At 43.0% G+C, this 23,805-nt stretch overlaps 5 protein-coding genes across 5 annotated transcripts in view; 4 read left to right on the forward strand and 1 right to left on the reverse strand.

Moving 5' to 3' along the window:
* Positions 1–23,805, reverse strand: part of LOC143367288 (dynein axonemal heavy chain 1) — a 153,249-nt gene that overhangs the window by 90,908 nt on the left and 38,536 nt on the right. The gene's annotated exons all lie outside the window — the stretch shown is intronic.
* LOC143366620 (uncharacterized) overlaps positions 1–23,805 on the forward strand; it is a 61,765-nt gene that overhangs the window by 31,539 nt on the left and 6,421 nt on the right. The gene's annotated exons all lie outside the window — the stretch shown is intronic.
* On the forward strand, positions 1,920–4,519 carry LOC143366615 (cytochrome P450 9e2-like). Its single transcript, XM_076807796.1, has 2 exons — positions 1,920–2,808; positions 3,505–4,519. Exons 1-2 carry the CDS (start codon positions 2,020–2,022, stop codon positions 4,228–4,230), a joined length of 1,515 nt encoding a protein of 504 aa, XP_076663911.1. The 5' UTR covers positions 1,920–2,019; the 3' UTR covers positions 4,231–4,519.
* LOC143366618 (cytochrome P450 9e2-like) lies at positions 5,219–11,600 on the forward strand. The gene is made up of 3 exons (XM_076807807.1): positions 5,219–5,239; positions 8,845–9,627; positions 10,635–11,600. Exons 1-3 carry the CDS (start codon positions 5,234–5,236, stop codon positions 11,340–11,342), a joined length of 1,497 nt encoding a protein of 498 aa, XP_076663922.1. The 5' UTR covers positions 5,219–5,233; the 3' UTR covers positions 11,343–11,600.
* LOC143367232 (cytochrome P450 9e2-like) lies at positions 5,253–5,753 on the forward strand. Its single transcript, XM_076808858.1, has one exon. The coding sequence runs from the start codon at positions 5,364–5,366 to the stop codon at positions 5,751–5,753; it is 390 nt and encodes a 129-aa protein (XP_076664973.1). The 5' UTR covers positions 5,253–5,363.

Consider the following 23,805-nt stretch of genomic DNA (forward strand, 5'->3'; position numbering starts at 1 on the left):
CTCTTAAAGTATTGTCGATAAAAATATAAAAAAAATAGGGAATTGCATGGTTCGAGGGGGCCCATTTATTAGCGCGAACGAATTTTGTTTTCGATTATTATTTTAAAAGATACGATGGTCAAGTTCGGTTTTTCAAATGGAACTATTTTTTTTGAAGACCTGAGTTGATAGTGCGTTCCAAGACAAATTCAATAAGCTTTAATGTATACACTTTATTTCCACTGGTTTTTAAGATATTGCGCTTGCAAATTTACTGATTTTCACTGCAAGAACCCCTCTGAAATGGCAAAAACCGGGGGCGGTCTTACTGACGCCACGGGTGGCACTGCCTGTTGAAATGGATACTTACCTGCCAAAGGTCTACGCCAGAAATGGCAGGCCCAAAGGCTGGACAATTCTTTTCCGTCAGAAATGCTACTTAGGTAGGTATCGTTACTTTTATTTCGCACTTGCTTCTACGCTCGGATGGCCGGTTCTTTTGGGAGGGATGCAAATCCGATTAGTTCTGATACAATCTGCTCCCTATGGTTGAAATTTAGTCTAGCAACTTTCATTCCTCCTAACCTAACCAATCCAACTTGCATCCCTCCCAAAAGAACCGTCCATCCGAGCGTAGAAGCAAGTGCGAAATAAAAGTAACGATACCTACCTAAGTAGCATTTCTGACGGAAAAGAATTGTCCAGCCTTTGGGCCTGCCATTTCTGGCGTAGACCTTTGGCAGGTAAGTATCCATTTCAACAGGCAGTGCCACCCGTGGCGGCAGTAAGACCGCCCCCGGTTTTTGCCATTCCAGAGGGGTTTCTTGCAGTGAAAATCAGTAAATTTGCAAGCGCAATATCTTAAAAACCAGTGGAAATAAAGTGTATACATTAAAGCTTATTGAATTTGTCTTGGAACGCACTATGAACTCAGGTCTTCAAAAAAAATAGTTCCATTTGAAAAACCGAACTTGACCATCGTATCTTTTAAAATAATAATCGAAAACAAAATTCGTTCGCGCTAATAAATGGGCCCCCTCGAACCATGCAATTCCCTATTTTTTTTATATTTTTATCGACAATACTTTAAGAGATATCGCGCTGTCCACTCCTTAGTGGGACACCCTGTATATGGCTGAATTTTTGTTTACGACTAAGTGAAATGTTAATACATACATGTGGATAATGCTCATCGGTGAAAACTGTGTAGTTTTTTTGTGCATCGCCCCTAGAGGAAGGCAAAAAATTGGCCTTCTGGACGTGAATATCCCCTTAAGACAGGGCTGCGTAGGGAGCTGTTTTCAGCGCGTAGCGGCGAGTAACCAGCCGTGTGTCGAGCTGTCCCGTTGCTAAGGGTAGAATCAGTAAGGAGAACTGCAGTAGTGTTGGTGCGAATCCAAACGACTTGAAATCAGCCACTCGCGTTCTTTACGAAAACGACAAAAAACCGCTGCGAAACGCGCGGCTAAGAGCACGCACCTACACTACTGAAGTTCTCCTCACTGATTCTACCCTTAGCAACGGGACAGCTCGACACGCGGCTGGTTGCTCACCGCTAAGCGCCGAAAACAACACTCTGTGCAGCCCTGCCTTAAGGGAACATTCTCGTGTAATCCCTTAAAAAAAGATTTTCTTTAAAAAAAATTGTAGCACATAGGGTAAAAAGTATTTTGGAATTTATTTATACATACTTTGAGAAGACAAGAAAACCTTGTTGGTTTTTTTTCCAACGTATATTTTTTCTTGAATAAACAGCTATAAGTCTGGCAATGATAAAACGCGATTAATGATATTTCAAGATTACACTTTCCTTAATTCACGCAGTGTCTCGTATCGCTAACTGTGGAATAAAAATCATTTATCAAAGCCGATTGATAGCGGGACAGGTCACAAGTTCACCCTATACTTCGCGCTATACAGCAGTTATACGACTGATCTTGCTACCATCTCGTTCAGTAACGGATGAGCAGCAGTTCGTTCTCCCGAATCTCCATCAAGACCAGAAGCTGTCGACGCTAAACATCCAGCTAATCCATCTCCATGGATCTGTTCACGGCAGCTCTGATCGCTCTGATAGCCATCCTCCTCCTCTATTACTTTCTATGGAGCCGAATGACATACTTCAAGGATCTGGGTATCCCCCATGAGCCACCGATTCCAATCCTTGGGAACATGGCGCCTATCATGCTCCAGCGAATCTCCATCACGGAGGAGCTCCAACGACTGTACAACCGTTACCCAGAGGCGAGATACTTCGGGTTCTACCAGTTCGATACGCCGGTGATCGTACTGCGGGACCCAGAACTGGTCTCATCCATCACTGTGAAGAACTTCGACCAGTTCAGCGACCACCGCGGCTTCGTAGACGAGGATCTTGACCCCTTGATGGGGAAGAATCTGTTTAGCCTTCGCGGGGACCGCTGGCGGGAGATGAGGAAGCTGTTGAGCCCAGCCTTCACCTCCAGCAAGATGAAAACCATGTTCTCCCTGATGTGTGACTGCGCGGAGAACTTCGCCAATTACCTCGCGATGGAGTCGAAGCAGGGAAAGGTGTACGATATGAAGGCTATATTTGGTCGGTACACGACAGATGTGATCGCCTCGTGTAGCTTTGGCATCTCTGTGGACTCTATGAAGAACCCGAACAACGAGTTCTATATGTTTGCTAAGGAGACGATGAATTTCATGTCTGGTTTGTCCATCAAGTTCTTGATGGGTAACAACTTCCCGACCATTTCCAAGCTTTTTGGAATAAGATTGTTCAGCGATAAGGCTCGCAGGTACTTCCGGGGCATCGTAGCTGATACGGTCCGGATGAGGGAGGAGAAGGTAGGCAGCGTTTCATTCAAGTTACATTTGGCAGGTGTTGTTAATTAGCTATGCACGATTCACACTAGTGTTTATACAAAAACTGACTCTAGGAAAAACCGGTTGTCGAATTTTTACAGAAACTTACGTTGTTCCTGTTTTTAAACGATTTTATTCAGCTTCGATTCTCTGTTTGTATGTTTGTTAGTATGGTTCAAATCTGGCAACTCAAATTTAACCCACTTCCAACTATCCAATGGTAGGTATTTGGGCAGGGTTAGATGTCTCAGGTTCAACTTGCATTTTTCATAATGCTTTATGAAAAATTAGCAATGCACGATTCACGCTACCTACAGATTGCTTTTAAAAAAGAATACCATAGTTCTTTTTCCGAAATGATGATTGAAAACACGAGATCTTATTTCTCTCACCGTTCACAGTTTAAACGTCCTCTTCACCACTACTGTAACCCTCCACCGAAACTTACTCTGATTCATAGCGATGCATCTCACGCAAATTGCACGCCTCTTCCCCTTTAAATGCCTAGGCACGCATATCAGTCTCGTAGCGGTTCAGTGTAAATCGTCTTCTCACATGATTGTAACTACTACGGACTTGACCATACTTTTTACCACGCATACTGATGACTCTGATACGCCTGCATAGATCTTAATTCTGCCAGTCGATCCTCACACAGTTTCAACTGTCCCAAAACAGGGTATCTATCGTCCCGACATGATCCAACTGATGATGGAGTCGCGCGACAAAGATGCCGGAGGTCTGACCATCGACGAAATGACCTACCAGGCGTTCATCTTCCTCTTAGGCGGGTACGACACGACCTCCAATTTCCTCTGCTTCGTTGCTCATCAAATCGGCGTGACGCCTGAAGTTCAAGCGAAACTGCGGGCGGAAATCGAGGAGGTCGTTCGAAAAACAGACGGAAAGCCCACTTACGAAACTATCAGAGACATGCGATACATGGACATTGTGCTGAACGAGACCCTGAGGCTCTATTCCATAGCTTCGTTCCTGGATCGTGTCTGCGTGAACGAGTTCCAGCTTCCACCAGCCACGCCCGACTCGAAGCCCGTCACGATCAAACCAGGCGGAAATGTCTGGTACGTTCCTTTCGCGCTTCAACGCGACCCAGTGCACTTCCCTGACCCGCTCAAGTTCAAGCCCGAACGATTCGTGGAGGGAGAGTTCTCCCATTCCGCCTACGTGCCCTTTGGTCTGGGACCAAGGGCCTGCATCGGGAACAGATTCGCTCTGATGGAGTCGAAGATCTTGCTGTTTCATCTGCTGCGGCGCTGCGACTTGGAGCCCAGCGCTGATACCTCCGTTCCGATGAAGCTCAGTAAGAAGACCTTCGTGCCGGCTGCGGAGAATGGTTTCTGGATGAACTTCCGCACTAGGGAGCAGGAGAAAGTGGTATCGTGAAAGTATGGGCCACCGTGGAAGCTGTTAGTCCATCGACTGTGCTCGGAAAACACTCTGGCGATGTATAAAATTGTACCCTTGCGGCTGAAAGCTCTCTCAAGTCTTCTGTTTCCTGAAATTTCTTCCTGTGCTTGTTCCATTTAGTTATATGTAACTTTCAATTATGCATTTGTCAGCGCCATATGCTCGAGAAAAACGTTTTGTGTTGATTGAGAGAACTCCATATTGGGTTGCATCGTTGAGAGTGGACGTTAATAGGGAAAGGAAATAAAGTGTTCTGTGTTTGCTACTTTGTTTTTATTCACTGTACTCTTCTACCTTTCCTGAAACATCAACGATTTTCATGGTGTAAGGAACAGCAGCATGATCAGAGACTTAAGCAGGTGTACAGATGCTTTTGCGTATTCCAGCCTTCCAATTTGGATAGATGGGATTCGATTCTGTTTATGGTCGACTCATGAGATGACGATATACTAACGATAAGAGATTTCCAAATTTTTGTGAGATAAAGGGGGGTGAATCGCCAAGGTCGTATATAGAAGATGAGAATTGGTTAAAGCAATTCCTATTCTCAGAATTTCCTTACAAATTTGGCGCTTGTAAGTATACCTATAGTGTCGAGGATGCCATTCTATGCGACTCATTTTGTTACACCGCCCTGTACTCGTCACAATTTCGTCTCCTATACCCGATAAGACCGTTAAGATTTCACTAAACGGTAGCGATTAAAATGTCAGCACGATTTGAATACAGCTCACCCGAGTCGTTACTGCGAAGCGTCTCGCATCGCTAACTGTGGAGTGCATTTTTTAAGAACGCCGATTGGTAGTGTCACAGGTTGCATGACCATCCTATATTGCGCACTGTACAGCAGTTGTACGGACGATTTTGCTATCACCTAAGCAGTTCAGTTAAAGGCGAGCAGCAGTCGTTATTTGTTCTCGTAAATATACTTCAAGACCAGAAGCCTGTCACCGCCAAACATTCAGTTACATCTGTCGCCATGGATCTATTCACTCCTCTATTATTTTCGATGAGGCCGAATGACCTAATTCAGGGATCTGAGGATCGCCCATGAGCCACCGGTTCCGATCTTAGGAAACGTGGCACCGTCCGTGTTCCGACAATCTACCATGACCGAATACCTTCAGCGAGCATACAACCTCTACAGATACTTCGGATTCTACGAGTCCGACAATCCGGTGATTGTGATTCGCGACCCAGAATTGATGACAACCATCGCTGTGAAGCACTTCGACCAGTTCCCCGGCCACCGCCCCCTCGCTAACGAGGATCTAGGCTCCTTCATGGCGCAGCATCTGTTTGGCCTTTGCGGGGACCGTTGCCAGGAGATGAGAAAGCTGCTCACCCCATCGTTCACTTCCAGCAAAATGAAGATCATGTTCACCCCATTGAGCTATAAAAATACCTGGAGAGTGAACAGAACAACGGCGGCCGGTCCGAGAAAGAGGGATGTAGCGGGTGAACCTATCTCTGTCTTACAACTGGCTATGGATGTATAATGCATGTGAGTGGAGTTACCTGCGCACACAAAATACATACGTAACACAGTACGGACTGAGAGGGATAATAGGAAGAAGAAGCATAGGTTCACGCATGATGTAAGGATATAAGGTGTCCTCGCCGAGCGGCTCATTTTCGTCTTTTACTGCGCATTCACAATTTCCGCGATTTTAAAATATGTATGTATATGAATGCATATGCAAGTGTATGGACGCATATCGAAATGTTGAGAAATTCATTCTATCCTATTGGTTGACAATGCAACATGAAGGATCTTGGGAAGAGCACGGTATTGGCTAATTTGAACAGGGTGTGCAAGAGCACACCTTATATCCTTACATCATGGGTTCACCCGTGATCTTCTGTTTCCCCCGGACCGCTGTCGCCTCTACTTATTCCCACTGCTGTTCACTCTCCAGGTATTTTTATAGCTCAATGGTTCACCCCACGGTGTAATAGATTGGTGTTCCGACTCCGTACCTTTTACCCCAGCGATTTTGTGTGCCGATTTCTGTTCAGATTATTTAACATTTTATATAAATAATAATAATAAAAATGGCTGTTAGAAACCATTTTATTAATGGAAACTGCTAAAATGGACTTCACGTTCGGTAATAGAGGTTTTATTTGTTTGTAAAAAAATGTAACACGTAAACTATTTATATATATGAAAAGAGATTATCCCGTGGTATTTCAGCATGTATTTACCCATAATACAAAAACTTAATTTTAAGAGTTGGTGGTGGGGGTAACTTGAAAAGTATAAATTTTTCCGAAATTATTTTTACGCGATTTTGTAGATATAAGAAAACGATGTCCCTTTTGTTTAAACTTCCTATTGATATCTCTCACGTTCTGGAGATATTCCACGAGAAAGAAAATTCTGAATTTTTTTCAAAGGGTGATTTACACGCATTTTGGGACACCCCAAAAAATTCGGGTTGCGTTACGGATGAACTACTCTACTTGCGCACAGAGTTTTGTAATTTTCTGAACTTCCGGGTTGCCGAACGCTCCTTGTCAGTATTACATGATTGTAACTGTCAAGGACAGGTGTGAGACGGAATCATTAGACATCAGTTCAGTTCAGTTCGCGGATTTATGGAATTTCCTGATAACATTCTTAATTGATAAACTTATTTCTCAGTCGCTACATCTAAAACGTCTAATAGTGTTTGTCTATGAAAAAAAAAAAGTAAACCTTAGTGGAGTAATACAAGAGATAACAAACATATACACTGAAACTTGTAGACATGCGTATCAGTTGCACAGTCGAGATATAAACGACCACACCAGCTGATACCGATACATACGTCGGTACCGAGATAGTGAAATACACGTTGAGATTTGTATTTTGTATTGCGATACTAATCCTTGCAACACGTATCGATATAGATCTCTACGTACATGGCGCCTGATACGGACAACTGTGAAATATTCCATTAGAAAACACGAATTCTCTTCAAGAAGAAATTATATGTCTTAAGAAATGGTACCATAGCAGTCCTTCCCCGCCAAGTCCTCTGTATAGTTACAGCATTTGCGGTGCGAAATAAATTTTGCACGAATATTCTTCAGACTATAATCCAATAAGACTATAATTCCTTACGAAACTATCAGAGACATGCGATACATGGAGGCCGTGTTAAACGAGACGCTGAGGCTCTATTCCCCAGCTCCACTCGTGGATCGTGTCTGCGTGAAAGAGTTCCAGCTTCTACCAGCGGAGCCCGTCACGGTCAAACCACGCGGAGTCGTCTGGTTCCTTCCACTTCGCCCTTCAACGCGATCCCGCGTACTTCCCTGACCCGCTCAAGTTTAAGCCTGAACGATTCTTGAACGGGGAGGTTTCCCAGCCCACCTGCGCGCCCTTTGGTCTGGGACCAAGGTCATGCATAGGAAGAAGATTCGCTTTCATGGAGTCCAAGGTCGTGTTGTTTTATCTGCTGTGGCGCTGCGACTTGGAGCCCTGTGCTGATACTCCGATTCCGATAAAGTTCAGCAGGAAGAACATCGTGCTGAGCTCGGATACTGGGTTCAAGTTGAATAATCGCGTCAGGGAGTAGGCTAAAGTTGTATCGTGAGAATATTTGGGGCACCAGGTATGGCGTCCATCGACTTCACTTGGAAAATGCTGGAGTTGTTGTGCTTGATTGGATTTGTGAAATATGGATGCTTGGTGTATGCATGGGTGCTAGGTAAGCAGAACAATTTGCAGCAATCGGGGAAGCTTGTCATCTCTGTACATAGAAGGAAAGAATATAGCGTATTGTGTTGGCTATTTTCCTAATTCTCGGACACGAGATTTTATTCGAATTAATTCACTCTTCTCTACCTTTTCCCAAATAATTATACTCGTGTTAATATTTCTGTGATGATAAATGTGACGATGGGATTTCGCGGGGTGGAAATGTACTAATTGTAAGAGTAGTCGATATTTTTTTAAACATAACAGGTGATGCCTTGTCAAGGTCGTATGCGAAGAAGATAATAAATTGTTTAAAGCAATTTCCTTTCTTAGAATTTCCTTAAAAATTTGAGACTTTTAAGTACTGTAGGAATAAGGCTTCGTAATTCCTACATGGTGGGGAGCCGCGGAAAAAGAGAACCTCGTAAGATGGGACTCGAACCCACGATCTTTGGGTCCCCTGCGCAGTAGCGCCAGTAGGCCAGCCGCCTTATCAATGTCGCCAAATCTAACCCCTCGAGGTCTGATATTCCGGGGTCCCTCTTACGAAGGTTTCAGACCCTGCAGTACAGTCGCGGGAATGATAATCTAAGTGACCCAGTTTCTCAAACCGCCCTGTACCCATCACAGTACGGTTGCAATTAAAATGTCATCCGATTTAAATATAGCTCTCTCGAGTTGTTACTTTACACAGCGTCTCGTATCGCTAACTGTGGCATAAGAACTATTTATCAAAGCAAATTGATATCGTCATAGGTCACATGATCATCCTATATACTGCGCACTACACGTCCGCGTTATACGCACGATTCTGCTATCGTTTAGTTCAGTTAAAGACGGGCAGCAGTCTCCGTTCGTTATCGTAAATCCCCTTGAATCCAGTTACACTCATCTCCATGGACCTGTTCACGGGAGCTCTGATCGCTGTGGCCGCGATCGTGCTCCTCTGTTACTTGCGGTGGGGCCGAATGACGTACTTCAAGGACCTGGGGATCCCCCATGAGCCACCCATTCCGATCCTAGGAAACATGGCGCCGGTGGTGTTCCGACAAGCCTCCTTGTCCGAATACCTTCAGCGAGCGTACAACCTCTACCCAGAGCACAGATACTTCGGATTCTACAACTTCGACACGCCGGTGATCGTGATTCGCGACCTAGAACTGATCACAGCCATCGCTGTGAAGCACTTCGACCAGTTCACCGACCATCGCGGCTTCGTTGACGAGGAGCTTGACCCGTTGATGGGGAAGAATCTGTTTAGCCTTCGCGGGGACCGTTGGCGGGAGATGAGGAGGCTGTTGAGCCCAGCCTTCACCTCCAGCAAGATGAAGACCATGTTCTCCCTGATGTGTGATTGCGCGGTGAACTTCGCCGATTATATCGCGATGGAGTCCAAGCAGGGAAAGGTGTACGATATGAAGGCTATATTTGGTCGGTACACGACAGATGTGATCGCCTCGTGTAGCTTTGGCATCTCTGTGGACTCTATGAAGAACCCGAACAACGAGTTCTATATGTTTGCTAAGGAGACGATGAACTTCATGTCTGGTTTGTCCATCAAGTTTTTGATTGGTAACAACTTCCCGACCATTTCCAAGCTTTTTGGAATAAGATTGTTCAGCGATAAGGCTCGCAGGTACTTCCGGGGCATCGTAGCTGATACGGTCCGGATGAGGGAGGAGAAGGTAAGCAGCGTTTTATTTTAAGTTACATTTGGCAGGTGTTGTTTATTAGCTATGCAGGATTCACACTAGTGTTTATACAAAAACTGACTCTAGGAAATACCGATTGTCGAATTTTTACAGAAACTTACGTTGTTCCTGTTTTTAAACGATTTTATTCAGCTTCGATCCTCTGTTTGTATGCTTGTTTGTGTGGTTCAAATCTGGCAACTCAAATTTAACCCACTTCCAACTATCCAATTGTCTTGAAACTCTGCAGGCGTTCGTAGCATATCACCATCAAAATTGAAGTACAAGAAAAGAATTATTTTTTAGTTTTTAGTGCATTTTAATTTAGTGTTTACTACATTTTTAATAAAATCGTTTAACATAATTTTTTTTAATATATTTTTTATTAACTAATGCCAGAATAATAACTAGCAATAGCATAAACTAATCAACTTCCTATTCCTGTTTGTGATCAAACTGAAGTAAACGGAGCTTTCGTAGCACGTTGTATAATGCGTAAGTAGTACCTATGGGTTAGTCCCAGGATTAAACTAAGGTAGAACTCGCACGGGAAGTTAGGCAACTCGGAAATTCAGAAAATTATGCAACTTTGAGTGCAAGTAGAGTAGTTCATGCGTAAGACAAACCTATTTTTTGTTGACGTCATAAATCGGTTTTGGGGATGAAATCACCCCTTGAAGAAAGTGCAGATTTTTTTCGTGGAATATATCGAGAACGGTGAGAGATATCGAAAAGAAGTATAAACAAAAGTTGCATCTGTTGTTTATATCTACAAAACTGCGTAAAAAGAGTTATCGAAAAATCCATATTTTTTCAAGTTACCCTCAACACCAACCCGTAATTCGATAATTGCATCGAACCCGATGTAACAACTACCCGACAACCGCTCCCGAATAACGGGAACAATAGTTTCTACCATTCACACTGAGGGCTCTGATACGTACGCATATACCTTAATTCTGCCTGTCGATCCTCACACAGTTTCAACTGTCCCAAAACAGGGTATCTATCGTCCCGACATGATCCAACTGATGATGGAGTCGAGGGACAAAGATGACGGAGGCCTGACCATCGACGAAATGACCAACCAGGCGTTCGTCTTCTTCTTGGCCGGCTACGACACGACCTCCAGCTTCCTCTGCTTCGTTGCTCATCAAATCGGCGTGATGCCTGAAGTTCAAGCGAAACTACGCGCGGAAATCGAGGAGGTCGTTCGGAAAACAGGCGGAAAGCCCACTTACGAAGCCATCAAAGACATGCAATACATGGAGGCCGTGTTGAACGAGACGCTGAGGCTCTATGCCATAGCTGCGTTCCTGGATCGTGTCTGCGTGAAAGAGTTCCAGCTTCCACCAGCGGCGCCTGGCATGAAGCCCGTCACGATCAAACCAGGCGGAGTCGTCTGGATGTTTCCCTTCGCCATTCAACGCGATCCCGCGTACTTCCCTGACCCGCTCAAGTTTAAACCTGAACGATTCTTGAACGGGGTGATTTCGCCGCCCACCTACATCTCCTTCGGCCTGGGACCGCGGGTTTGCATAGGGAACAGATTCGCTTTTATGATGTCCAAGGTCGTGCTGTTTTATTGGCTGTTGCGCTGCGATTTGGAGCCCTGTGCTGATACGCCGGTTGCGATAAAGTTCAGCAAGAAGAACATCGTGCTGAGCTCGGATACTGGGTTCAAGTTGAATGTTCGCGCCAGGGAGTAGGCTGAAGTCGAGTCGTGAGAATATTTGGGGCACCACCAAGTATGGCGTCCATCGATTTCACTTGGAAAATGCTCGAGTTGTTCTGCTTGAATGGATTTGTGAAATATGGGTGCTAGGTAAGCAGAACAATTTGCAGCAATCGGGGAACATGGACGATGGAGTGGATCAGAAGTGGTCAATCGGAAAATGAGGCGCTACCATGTCATCTGTATACATAGAAGAACAGAATAAAGTGTATTCTGCTTGCTGTTTTACTAATTCTCGGACACCTGATTTTATTCGAATTAATTCACCCTACCCTACCTTTTTCCAAACGAGTATACTCTTGTTAATATTTCCATGTGATAAATGTGACGATGGCTTTGATGAAACAAGGAAGAATACCGGTGCTTTTGTATCTTTCGGTCTTACAACTCGCAAAGGAGGAACCCCACTCTGTCGAAGTGTTAAAATCGTGGGGTGGGAATGTACTAATTGTAAGAGACGTCGGAACTTTTTCGGTAAATGAGACGATCCTACACCAAATACATACACGCAAGATTAATAGTTGAAGGACCTTTTCTTGATATACTAGCCTCTACTTTCTGAATGCCCCGAAACCTGACATTTAGACACTAGGTAGAAAACTCGATCGACCTATGTCGAGGTTGCCTGTGTCCACGAAGCAGCGTGACCGGTAACAAACCCCCGGTCAGCCGGTGTTGTCGTACCCCCTGTGCCCACAAAGCATCGTGATCGACAGTAAGTTGATCGTCGCAACAGCTTCAGTGAAGTAGAGCGGCGAGGATATTGGTCCGAGCCAGTGTTGACTTTCCCTCCACGCCCACTGTTTTAAGATGCTTCCATGTTACGTGAGGAAATCGTTTCCAGTAAACAAGAAAGTTGCTGAAGCTGTTAAGCAACCTATACAACCTCGCGGAATCAAGCATTCAACATTTTTGAGAAAACGGAACAGAATCCGATCTCAGTATCGTACAGGAGAAAAAGGAACAGTTTCACTGCGCCAGATTTCCCCAGTGAAAAAAGCTATGCATTCCCATCTCGCGCGATTAATATTCCGACGAAAGTACCGAAGGTCTTCTGAGATACACTAATACAAGTAGTCACTCTCTAGGAAGCCTCCGAACAGCATTAACTTTGCTAACCTCTCCTCCCCAAAGCCCACGACCACTTAATCCTCCGCCTACATATTTTGCAAAACCATCGAAATGCATCCCATCCAAATTGCACGCTTCCCCTGTAATCCTGGCGGTCTGCCTAGCAAATCTGAGGGGATCAATGCAAACCAGCTCTCACGTGGTTTCAATTGTGTCGAAAGCAGGGTATCCCGCTGTCCCGACATAATCCAACTCACGTTGATCCAAGTATAGCGGAGGACTTTACATTGAAGAAACGATCAAGCAAGTGACCACCTGATTACAGGGGAACGTTATATTTTCTCGTCGCATTGGATCCACAGAGTAGCGGATCGGAAGATGGCAGAGTTTTAATAAAATAAAGTGCAACGCAAGTGTGTCCGAGTCTTCGAGTATCCTAGCTGCTTCTGCTTCCAATTTCTAGTTCCCTCGGTTCGCAAAGTGAGCTCCGTCCACGTTCTCTGTCCACAAGCTGCGGTAACCATTATAAACTTCGGAACATAACATGTTTACAGTATGAAGGAAAAATGGAGCGCCAAGAGCGAGGAAATAGAACAGGAACTTTCATCCATCGAGTGCACCATGTATCTTCGCTTCGTGTTCCACAATTTTTCCCGTTTCATAATTCAAGATCCTCCATATTGTGGCCTTAGGATGTCCACTAGGAGTCGCAACGATTCTAAAAACTAAATCCAAACTAAAAGGAGGAACGTTTACACAGATACCTTGAACCAGTGTTTCTCCACATTTTTTTGAGTCGTGATCCTATTTTATAATACTCAAGTAACCTGCGACTCCTCCCCCAGGGAAGGTAAAGTAAGGTAAATTTATTGAGGTAAAGAAAATGCATTAAAAATAGATATGTTAGAATATAATTCTAACTTAATAATTAAATAAAATGAAGGCGATAGTTCTGAATTGCTCCAGTGGCAGAGTGGGGAGAGTGTGTGGACCCTGAATCTAGAATCGTAGCTTCAGGTATTCATTAATTTCCGAGACATTAATAAAAAAATATTGTTGATTTTTTTTACAAACATTTACAGCACACAACGGCAAACAGCTGTTGCGTGCAATATTTTTTATTTCATTGGTCCTAATTGCGATTGGGTCCTCTCATCCCAAAGGCATTCGCGCTGCTCTTTACCCGGACTCTTTCCCTGGGCATCTTACTGTCATCTCCGAAACAGAGCAGAACCCAACAGCGATTTTGTCTCTTCACTGAACAGATGCTGTGCTTTCATCTTCGCGGGGGAACGGCAGCTTAAGCCGCGTAATCTCGTTCGGCCTTGTGCAATGCGAGGTAAACAGAGCGACAGGAGCAAGTGGAGGAATTTAATTGGTTTTTGCATCGAGTTATGACACGGTTTATTTGATTCCAGTGACGTTCTAAGGAAAAGGGAAGAGCAAATGCGAGTTTCATATCGATACATTGAAATCCGCGTACTCGGTGTACAAAGAATATCAGGAAGAACCTATTCGATATTTTGCGACGCGATGCAATTCATATGCATTATGCAATGCTCGAAATATATCTGATATGTCGCGTGGGCTGTTCCAGCCAAGATGCCCACTGTAAATGCTCAACGAGGGACTTTGTCAGGAGCTGTTCGCGAGAGAAGAACGTGAATCTTCGTATCAAAGGCTGTCTCGTCCTTCCGTAGGAAATAATTTAACTTCGTTTCAAAGGATGCTGAAAGCAACCTATGCGAGAACTTTCAAAATGAACTGCTTCCATTTATATCACTCAGCTAATATCCCGCCAACATCCCCCACTGTTTATCACTATTATCCCTGAAATTCTTTCTTCACTTTCCTCGAATACATTCTCCAGAATAGATTGCGTTCTAGCATACGAAATTTCGAAAAATCTACACATCTATTTCTAACTCTTTAGACGCTAAATAGTTCACTGATCCATCTGCACCACTTCAGAGGTTTCGTTTCCCATCCGCGTCATCTTCAATTTGCAATGCGAACGCTCGTCCAATTCATTAATTCGAGTATGAAAGATTGAGCCACACACAACGCTAGTCTTTCATAAAACAAAGCACTGTGTCACAGCTATTCCTCCTCTCTATATTTATGACTAGGCAACTTTGTTCTCCTCGGTATACGGTATAACAATGGGTAAACGAATTTCTCTGGATTTATGGTGCGATGATGGAAGATTCGAGGCCCAGGGGACGGGGTTTCGGAGGCGTCATGGTAATACGTGGAATATTTCAATAGATCAGCGAAGCTCCGTCCGAATTAAGATCGATGACAGCTCGTAATGACTGGTCCGTGGAAACGCGTGACATTACGCGTGTAAATGATCGATCTGCTGTCACCGCACAGGGCATTACACGAAAAATGGCCCACATAGAATAAAAGCGAAAGCCACTGGAGCTGGCTCGTATTGTGTACCGTAACTTCTGTCCAATTAAATTCTGAATTCGAATAAATTGCATCCCAGCAGCCTCTGCCCAATTAAAATTTACATTTCGTTAAATCCTCACGGAGCAGCCTCCGCGCAGTTAAATAATTAACTGCAGTAAATCTAGTTTAAACAATTATCCGCAGCTGCGGGATGATAAATGTCGAGGGGGGCACGAAAACGGGTAGGAAAAAACGGTTCTCATGATTTTACTGTTACGACGCACAGTGTCGCGGCACGTGTTCAAAAAGCAAAAATTTGAGTTTTTAAATTTTGTGTTTCATTTCGTGGAATTGGTAGTAAACAGTTCTACGACGTAAGAACATCATAACTTAGTAACATAAGTAAAGGATTTAAGGACAGTAATTATATTCAAAGTCGAATAACCAAACGCAAGCTGCCACAGACTACCTACACATAGGAAATATTTACCCACTGCATTTTTGTTGTATTTATAAGTTCTTTTCTTTCTTTCTTTTTTGAAAATAAGCAAAATATATCCTTCTTTCGTTTTATTAAATAAAAATCCTTGCATTTAAAGATATTGATACGTACCAGTGGCTCAAATTATTACTTTTTTTGTCGCATCTTCTAACTTCTGGAGAGAATTAAAAAAAAAAACGAAACATATCGGTTCGTTCATTTTTTTACTACAATTAGTTCTTTTTATGCCCTTTAGTTTGGTGGAAATTTTATCTGCTCCCGAGTGCTCCCACATAAGAAGAAATACATTAATAAAACGAAAAATTAGAGAAATCCGTGCTAGAATATTTACTTTTAAAAGACACTGAGCTTTGAATTCCTTCAGATTCCACTGATAGTGATGAAAATATAATTTAATGAATTATTTTATGTTTAAAATATTTTTTTTTGTGTACAAACATGATTAACATATCAATTACATGTAAATAATTGTATCTTAATGGAGAATTGGATTTTTTCTTATATACTCGTTACACTGTGCGTCGGTTCACCAGGCAAGCAGCAGTTTTGCTACATTATACAATAAGACGATTCCTCATATCATCCACGCGAGTATCAATTACGGGATCACGCCGAAACTAAACATTACTCATCATGTTTTTCATTACGCAAGATTGCGTTCAAATGTGTAATGTTGATTGCCGATATCTTGCGCTATACCGATATAAGACGTCAAGAACTTGACAACGATACGATAACACTGTTCGGTAGCCATCAGGACTTGTGACATTTAATAGCCGTTCTTTATTGATTTTTGTGCGCTAAAGACGAATCCGAGAAATTCGATTTTCGAAAATGGTGTAAAGTTTCAGGTTTGTCAGTAATAGTTATTCGGTTAGGTAACATTAGTGTTACGGTACATTATTCTATGAACCCTCCCGAATAAAATGATATAAAATATTATCGCATTATGAACATTTAAATTTGTTTAAGGGGACTGGGTAGTCAAATCGCTCGGAGAGCAAGTATTTTTTGCGAATTAATTACAAAGAAATGAATATAAGTTGCGACTAGGACTTTTGAGTAATGTTTATTAATACTATAAACTGTAAAAAAAAATTTTTTGTCAGTGCCACCGTCGTCTGATGCGTAGGCGGTTTTTCTGTGGTTTTGCCCTGATTGTGAGAGAACCGAGGTTCGGATCGACTTGAAATTTTTACAGCATGTTCAAAATATATTCCTTTCTGAACTGAACCTGAATATTAAACTGTAGAACCTCTAATTTCCGAGATAAAAAACAGCCATCTGTGAATCGATATTTATCGTACAAATCGTCTTCTCCTAATCGCTATTTTAATAATTTTGGTTCAATTATATTTTCAGAGGTTTCCCCCGAAATTACAGGTTCTAGGAGAAACATATTCCAAGGAAACCGTTGTATCTTTATTTTTAAGTCCAATATCGCGGCAAAATGAAAGACACTTTTTCTAAACTACTCTATAATCAATCTCATGTGACGCAATTTGTAAAATAGATACGTAGACAAAAAAAATCTTTTTTTACTCTACGTGATAGTAGTAAACACTGTACAAATGGAAAACTCTGTGCTTGCTTTCATCTCGTTGTAATTAATTCGGGAAACATACTTGATTTTCTGGCGAACAGTAAATGGTGGTGTCTCATGAATAGAAAGCAACGTCTACTGCCGTTCGTTGTTCCCCTGTGCAGGCTTTTCGTAATTCATCTGTTTCCTCCGTCAATGCTCCCCCGGTTCATCCATGCTCACGGGAGCCGGCTTCGTATTGCGCTCCGTACAATGCTCCACCTGATCCAGTGCCCCGCTACTCTTCTGGTTAAATAGTCTCGCGAGATACTCTGCACTCGGCTCGCGTTCATGCTTTTTCTACGCCTTTTCTCGTCGGCCCCGTTTCAAGGGCTCCCCCCCACGCAGGACCGTGACCCGAAAAGAAGATGGGGGTCGATGATGCGCCGCTCTTATCTGCCGAATCACCGGGATGGAAGTGTTTGCGGACTCGTCGAATTCCGTTTCGTTCGTTCTTCTGTACTACAGCTTCGAGGCTCGTTCCCGTTTCGCGGCTCGCGTCGTTGAATTATTCATGCCGAGTCGACCTTAAACACCCTCCCCTCGAGGACGTTTTTTCCATCCAAGTGCAGAGAAGTGCTTATCGTCGGCTACAGTGGTCAACGACTTGTGAAAAACTCTCGCAAGAGCGTTTAAAGTTTGAAGTTTGAAAGTGTGATCGGTGACGGGGATAAGGGATAAGATCTGATGGATTGGGGGTTGTGAAATAGAGCAGTGACATTGGCATAAGTAAAGCCTATTTAATATTAACTTTGTTACACCTGCGTTAAACTTTCTACTGACCACCGGTGTACATTTTACAGTGGGGGTCTGTGGTAGCATTATTAGAGTACTCTCGATTCTGACCAAGCAACCCTTTCACTCCCAAGGACAGCTGCAGAATAATTTTGCGTCCTTCCTTAATAACCTTGCAGATTGTTTGTAAGGAGTGCCTGCACGTCGACCTCCAATCTGCCACAATATATCTGTGTAACTGTAATAGTTTTTGCGTGAGCGTATCCCAAAGTCAAAGTGTTACTACCACCCCCGGTCTACCCTATGATTAAAGCTGATAGCGTGTAGGTAATAGTTTAGTGCACTCACATGCCAGTGCTGCTGACAATACTGTTAACGTCGCTAATACCGACGATAAGGTTAGACATTAGCTTCGCAACGAATTAATTACAGCCGATAATATTGCGCAGTGTCATCGATACCGAAATACTTATTATTACATATGCCAGGTGTACGGGAATGTCTCTTTTAACTACACCTACTTGTACCCTTCCCAGAAACGCGGCACGAGCTCATAGACGCTTAAGGAAAATACTTTGATTAGACAAGCATGTAATTACACTTTTAATTATCATAAAGCGTTCGGTTCGAACTTTTCCACCGATCTAACAAATAATTTCCAGCCGACTCTTCCGTAATCCTCCCCCGCGGGACAAAAGATGGGCGTCTGCTGTGCGTCGCGCTATCGATTTTTGATTAAAGTTGTTATCATGTTGAACAGGGGCGCGAGACATCTGCGACACAGGACACGCCATTCAAAATAGGTCCATTCATGATTCAGGTGATGCATACTCGCCGGAATTATTCAAACTTCTCGGAATCCAGTGAGGCGGGCAATTCAATTACGATTGGATTTTGAAAACATCCTGCGAGAGCTACTGCACCTAACCCCTCCGTGCATAAATATCGTGCAGAGCTGTCTAGTAACGAAACGTGAATGACAAAAAAGGCAACTTCCCTTTTTAAGCTCCCTGATTACGAATTCATTTCGCAGGCCTGTTCGCTCGCTCGTTTGGAAGAATACCATTCGTTTAATAACATCCAAAGCTCTCCACGTTGCGAAGCAACACTGCGAATCATGCTGCTGGAGGAATCCGAGATAGTCTCCTTGGTAGCATCGCAAACGACTCGTCCACTTCAAAGGGGAGCCACAAATTCCAGGTCTTTCCTTCTTCTGCAACTCATTAAAGCCCGTCACAGGCACCCCCGCGCCGAGCTGCGGTAACCTACATCCGCAGCCTGTTGCACGGTGTTCCCGTTGATCAAAAGCAACGATCGCCACGTTTCTCTTATTTATTTAACGAAGAAGCTCCGCGAAGGAAAGCAGGCTATCCTTCCCCTTCCTCCCGGCTTCCTTTCATTTTCTCCCCGCTGATAACACAGCTACCTCGCGATATCATTTTTCCCTTATTCAAGGGGCAAATAATTCCCCCAGTAGTTTCCTAGAACGGCCTCCGTTGCTTTGCGGCCATCAGTGCGCGAGTCCCGCTGACTTTACGAGCTTCCGACTGCTTGGAAGTTTCCCAAAGCCCGTTGCGTCGTGGAAAACTAAAAATAAAGAATGGCACACTGCTCTCTCATTACGCCGGGGCACGTGGGCCCTGGTTCTCGCGCAATTCGTCACTGCGAACTGCGATCAGTGGAGGGTGACTGTTGAGCGATACGATGTTACTTTCAAAACTCCAAGCGCATCGTATTGTGTTCCTTGCTTTGTCAGTTGGGACCTAACACTTTGGGACTAAGAATTTACAACCGGCGCAGTGGAATAGGGGCTCTTAGACCGAGTCGAGATTACGCTTCTCCAGACTTTACCAACAATAAACAGACGGCACGACGTCGCGCTGATCGGTTCGCTTTCGCCGAAATCACACTTTCCCTTCCCAGTCATTTTTCCTCGATCAAGCTACGTCAGTTTCAACCAATGGGCAATAGTTTAGACCACCTCCTAGTTAAGTCACACCCCCGCAAGGGTTTCGTGGTCTTCGTAGCGCCAGAGAGAACACTTTGTAAAACAGATCAAACAAAACCTTTTTACTATCAGCATCGACAGAACAGCATACAGCTTTCTGAGACATTACAATCGCGCAGCATTACAATTGAGGGCTCGGATGCAATAAGGGGACTAGCGCTCGAAAATGTGAAAAAGTATTGTCCAAACGCTAAGAAAAATTGGAAAGTTAAATGTTGTTAAACTGTATTTTAAAAAATATAATGTTATAAAGCTCGTCACGACACACATTTTTTCTATTTACAGTTTTTATTATCCAATCATTAGTATTCGAGATAAAAATTATAAACAAAAAAATTTCTTCGACAAAATCATTATTTCTTTAAACATAAATAATTATAACTCAACCTTGTCCTTTACTTATTTCAATCAGTAGTGGTTAAAATATATCGTTATTGTTAATTGTTACGCGCTGTAGTGTCTGTGTTTGATATCATTAAATCTATCACACTGCAATCACCATCATCCAGTGAACTCGTGTGGCGTAAAAAATTGCACGGAGTGTGACACTGTGTCGTCGGAGACTTACACCCTCCAAGTATAAAGGCGACGTTTTGGTCACAACAGTGACGTTGATTCACGCGGGAAGAAGCAATCTATGAAATGCAGCCTGCAGCCAGCTTCACCGATAAAGGCTTCCACCGATATACACGATCCTCATTTCGGGGGCCCAGCTGCGAGTAATGAAATGCATTATGCACGAGTTTCTATTAAACTCGTTGGAGCTGCTCGAAAAAGGGAGTCATGTGCAAACAACGCTTTATTGAACACCAGTTTTCGTCGGGTGATGGGTGCTCGCGAATGGCCCCTGTAGCAGACAGTTGCTGGAAGATTGGAGGGATTCGTGCGCTAATTTGTCTTCGAGATATACAGTCATTAGCAGAGGTCGTGGCTTTTCACGTGTATTTAAATACACGTGTACACGTGTCCCGTGTAACGTGTATCAAGGAATTCAAGATCCGTGTTCTTAATACACGTGTAGGTACACGGATTATAAGTACACGTGCACTTCTGTTCACGGATACCCGTGTAGCTCTATTACACGTGTGCACGTGTAGTTCAATTACACGTGTGCACGTGTAGTATTTCTATTACACGTGTGCACGTGTAGTATTTCTATTACACGTGTGCACGTAGGGGAGACCGGGGCAAAGTGAACCCCGGGGTAAAATGAGCTTCCTTAATTTATTCTTTAACAATAGAATATATTTACAAATTTTGGTGACGTAATAAATGTATGTAATACGACAATGATAATTATGCACATTCAGGTATCGAAAAATGGAAGTTCATTTAAAAAATTAAAAATGAAGTTTTAGAGACTTCCAATTGTTTTTTTTCAATTTAGCTTTTTGGATAAATGAGTCTTAAATGTGTTATTTTAACTCCATTTTTTTTCTGTGTGTTTATAACAAGCTTATAAACATACATGTACACGCGTTTGAGAAAACATTAATCCTAACAATATTAAATAATTAATTTTCCACTGAGTATACATTCGGGGCAAAGTGGCCGGGGTAAACTGAGCTGCAAAGAAAAGATGCGCTGGTGATATCTAAATTTGCGTGCGTGCAGACTGCAGTTTCTCATATTTAGATCTGTGAGACCATTCGTGCAATGCTAAACAGACAAAAGAGATACACAAACTAAGCAATCGCAAAATTAATCGTGACAAACCAATTTAAATATAAGTGCACACGTGTAATAGAAATACACGGGTATCTGTGAACAGAACTACACAGATATCCGTGTATTAAAAATTACACGGATTGAAGTTCGGATACGTTTACTACACGTGAAATAGGGACCTCTAGTCATTAGCCCCCGTAAGCTGCCAGCTTCTTCACGAGCCGCGATTACTTTCAATTCGAAGGGAAGTATTTGTCAAGCTGCTTTAGAAAAGTTTCCTGACGTTTAACTTTCATGGAAACAGGATCTTGCACGCAGGACTCTGGCATTTAATAATTTCCCTTTAATTACGCGCTGTTACTATTAAGTCAGAACTCGCTCAAAGTGAGCACCGAGGGTAATAAAAAGTAAAGCGTGGAAGAAGTAATTAAGGGTTTCATTAAGTCGCTGAAAGCCGAGGGTTCTCTTCAAAAGGGAACCCTGTAAATTGCGGAACGAGCATCGTTTGGTATCTAATTCATTACTAAACCAAGAAAGACGATGATCCAAGAATATCCAGTTCATAAGCGATAAGCCTGTTGAATGTTGATCATGGAAGCAATACGATATCCTATCTAACTGTATCAATAACGACGAAGGTGGCGCTCAAAGACTCCGAGGAGACGATATCGTGGCTGAAAAATTATTGGCACCCTGGGTGCCGCCATTACAGCGTGTTCCCTCGTATCGCCACCAGTATTGCGTAATTCAATTATCCGATACACCGTAGCTACCCTTAGGACGCGTTTCCACTTGCCCTCCAATTGCTCACACTTCTTCAAACAAATGTCGCAGATACTTCAAATCTCACTTTCGCGTCCTTTGCAGAACAAAATGAGCGGCGATGGACTTCCACTCGTCTTTTGTCGAGTGAAGTTCACGTGTTCCAATTGAAGGCGATTTAGACAGAGGGGAAATGTATTTTACCCGTCGACACGCGTCGCGACCGTTCCGAAGCGAAATTTAATTAAACTGCTAACGTTTGATCGACGATCCCGCTGCGAATGCAACCACTTATGCAATTGTCAGCAATCAACGCGTGAATCGCTTCACGCCGAAACGATGCCGTCATGTTTTCCTTTGTTTCACACGCGAGCATTATTAATTAGGGAGCGTGGCTGGAAAATTCGAAGGTGTTCCCCGTCGTTTATGATTCGTTTTATTATCTGAAATACAAACGATGCTATTCGAGCGACGCGACATTATCGAAAACTGGAATTATTATTGTAAATTATGCTCGAGGGGAACTGGAGCGCGGGGTGGCAGTCGCAATAACGCGAATCTAGTTGATTTATAGGCTGATTTATGGCCCTCTCTTGTGACTTTCTCAAGGCAGTCGTTAATCAAGGCCAGATCAATGTTTCGCATACTGGGTATTTCGAAATAACCGCGAAAGATATCTGAAGTGGATCAAAAAGGCAAATATGAAACATTTTCTGCATTGTCTATTAGGGTGGCGCTTGAAGTCCAGCTTTTAAAAAATTGCTAAAGCACCCTAACATTTTGTTCTCTATACTGAAAAACGGTCCTGGTTAAAATTTTATTACATTTCATAATGTTTTGGAGGTTGCTGCGCCGCTTATTAATATTTTAAATAAAATTGAATTTTTTACTTAAGGAGTTATGCCTAGTCAGGCGGTCGAAAAGAGGCGAATCTTTGTGAATTTTTTTTTGAAGAAGCGAAAGCGTATATTTTTACAGAACTTGTTGCGCTTAAAACAGCAACGTTTAAAGAACATTTGGTAATTTTTTCGTAGAAAAATATTTAAGTTTATAATAAAGTAACAACCTACATCCAAGAAGCATTTTTAACAATTTGCTTTCGCGGTGAGCATTGCCATTCGGAACCAGATTATCTAAAATCAAAAAACTAAAAAGATTTCGTTAGTATATTAATGTATCCTCAGGTTGACGGAGAGAATTTTCCGAAATATTAAGTTAAAACAACATGGCGGCTATTTAAAGTTGAAATCCTGATTTTTTCGCGTAATTTTTACAGACACAAAATTCAATGCCTGGTAGCACCTCCTAATATGTAACTGAAAAAATCAAAGAAATCCCACATTGCTTGTAAGGGTGAATACATTGGTGTGGCGCTCCGTGAAAAAATACAAAAAAAAATTATGGTCAAATAAGCATCGCCTTATTATCTACGCATTATACAAACGAAAGGTGGCTACATATTTAGAGAATTACGATGCCAGGATTATACTCTATAATTTTCCATTTCATTCCACCCCCCGGCAAAAAGGAGACGTAACCCGTGCCACTGGCGTGGCTGGTCCAGTGTAATAAACAGGCACGGGATAATCCCATATGATCCCGATGGTATGAGCCTGATAAGCTCATAACATCCTACACACAGCCCTCTTCTTATCACGTATGAAACCCCTCTGTCCCTTCCTCGCGGCCCCTCTTAATGATGCGATGTACGA

Source organism: Andrena cerasifolii, chromosome 3 (genome assembly GCF_050908995.1).
Source record: "Andrena cerasifolii isolate SP2316 chromosome 3, iyAndCera1_principal, whole genome shotgun sequence".
In the NCBI taxonomy this organism is placed as follows: Eukaryota; Metazoa; Arthropoda; class Insecta; order Hymenoptera; family Andrenidae; genus Andrena; species Andrena cerasifolii.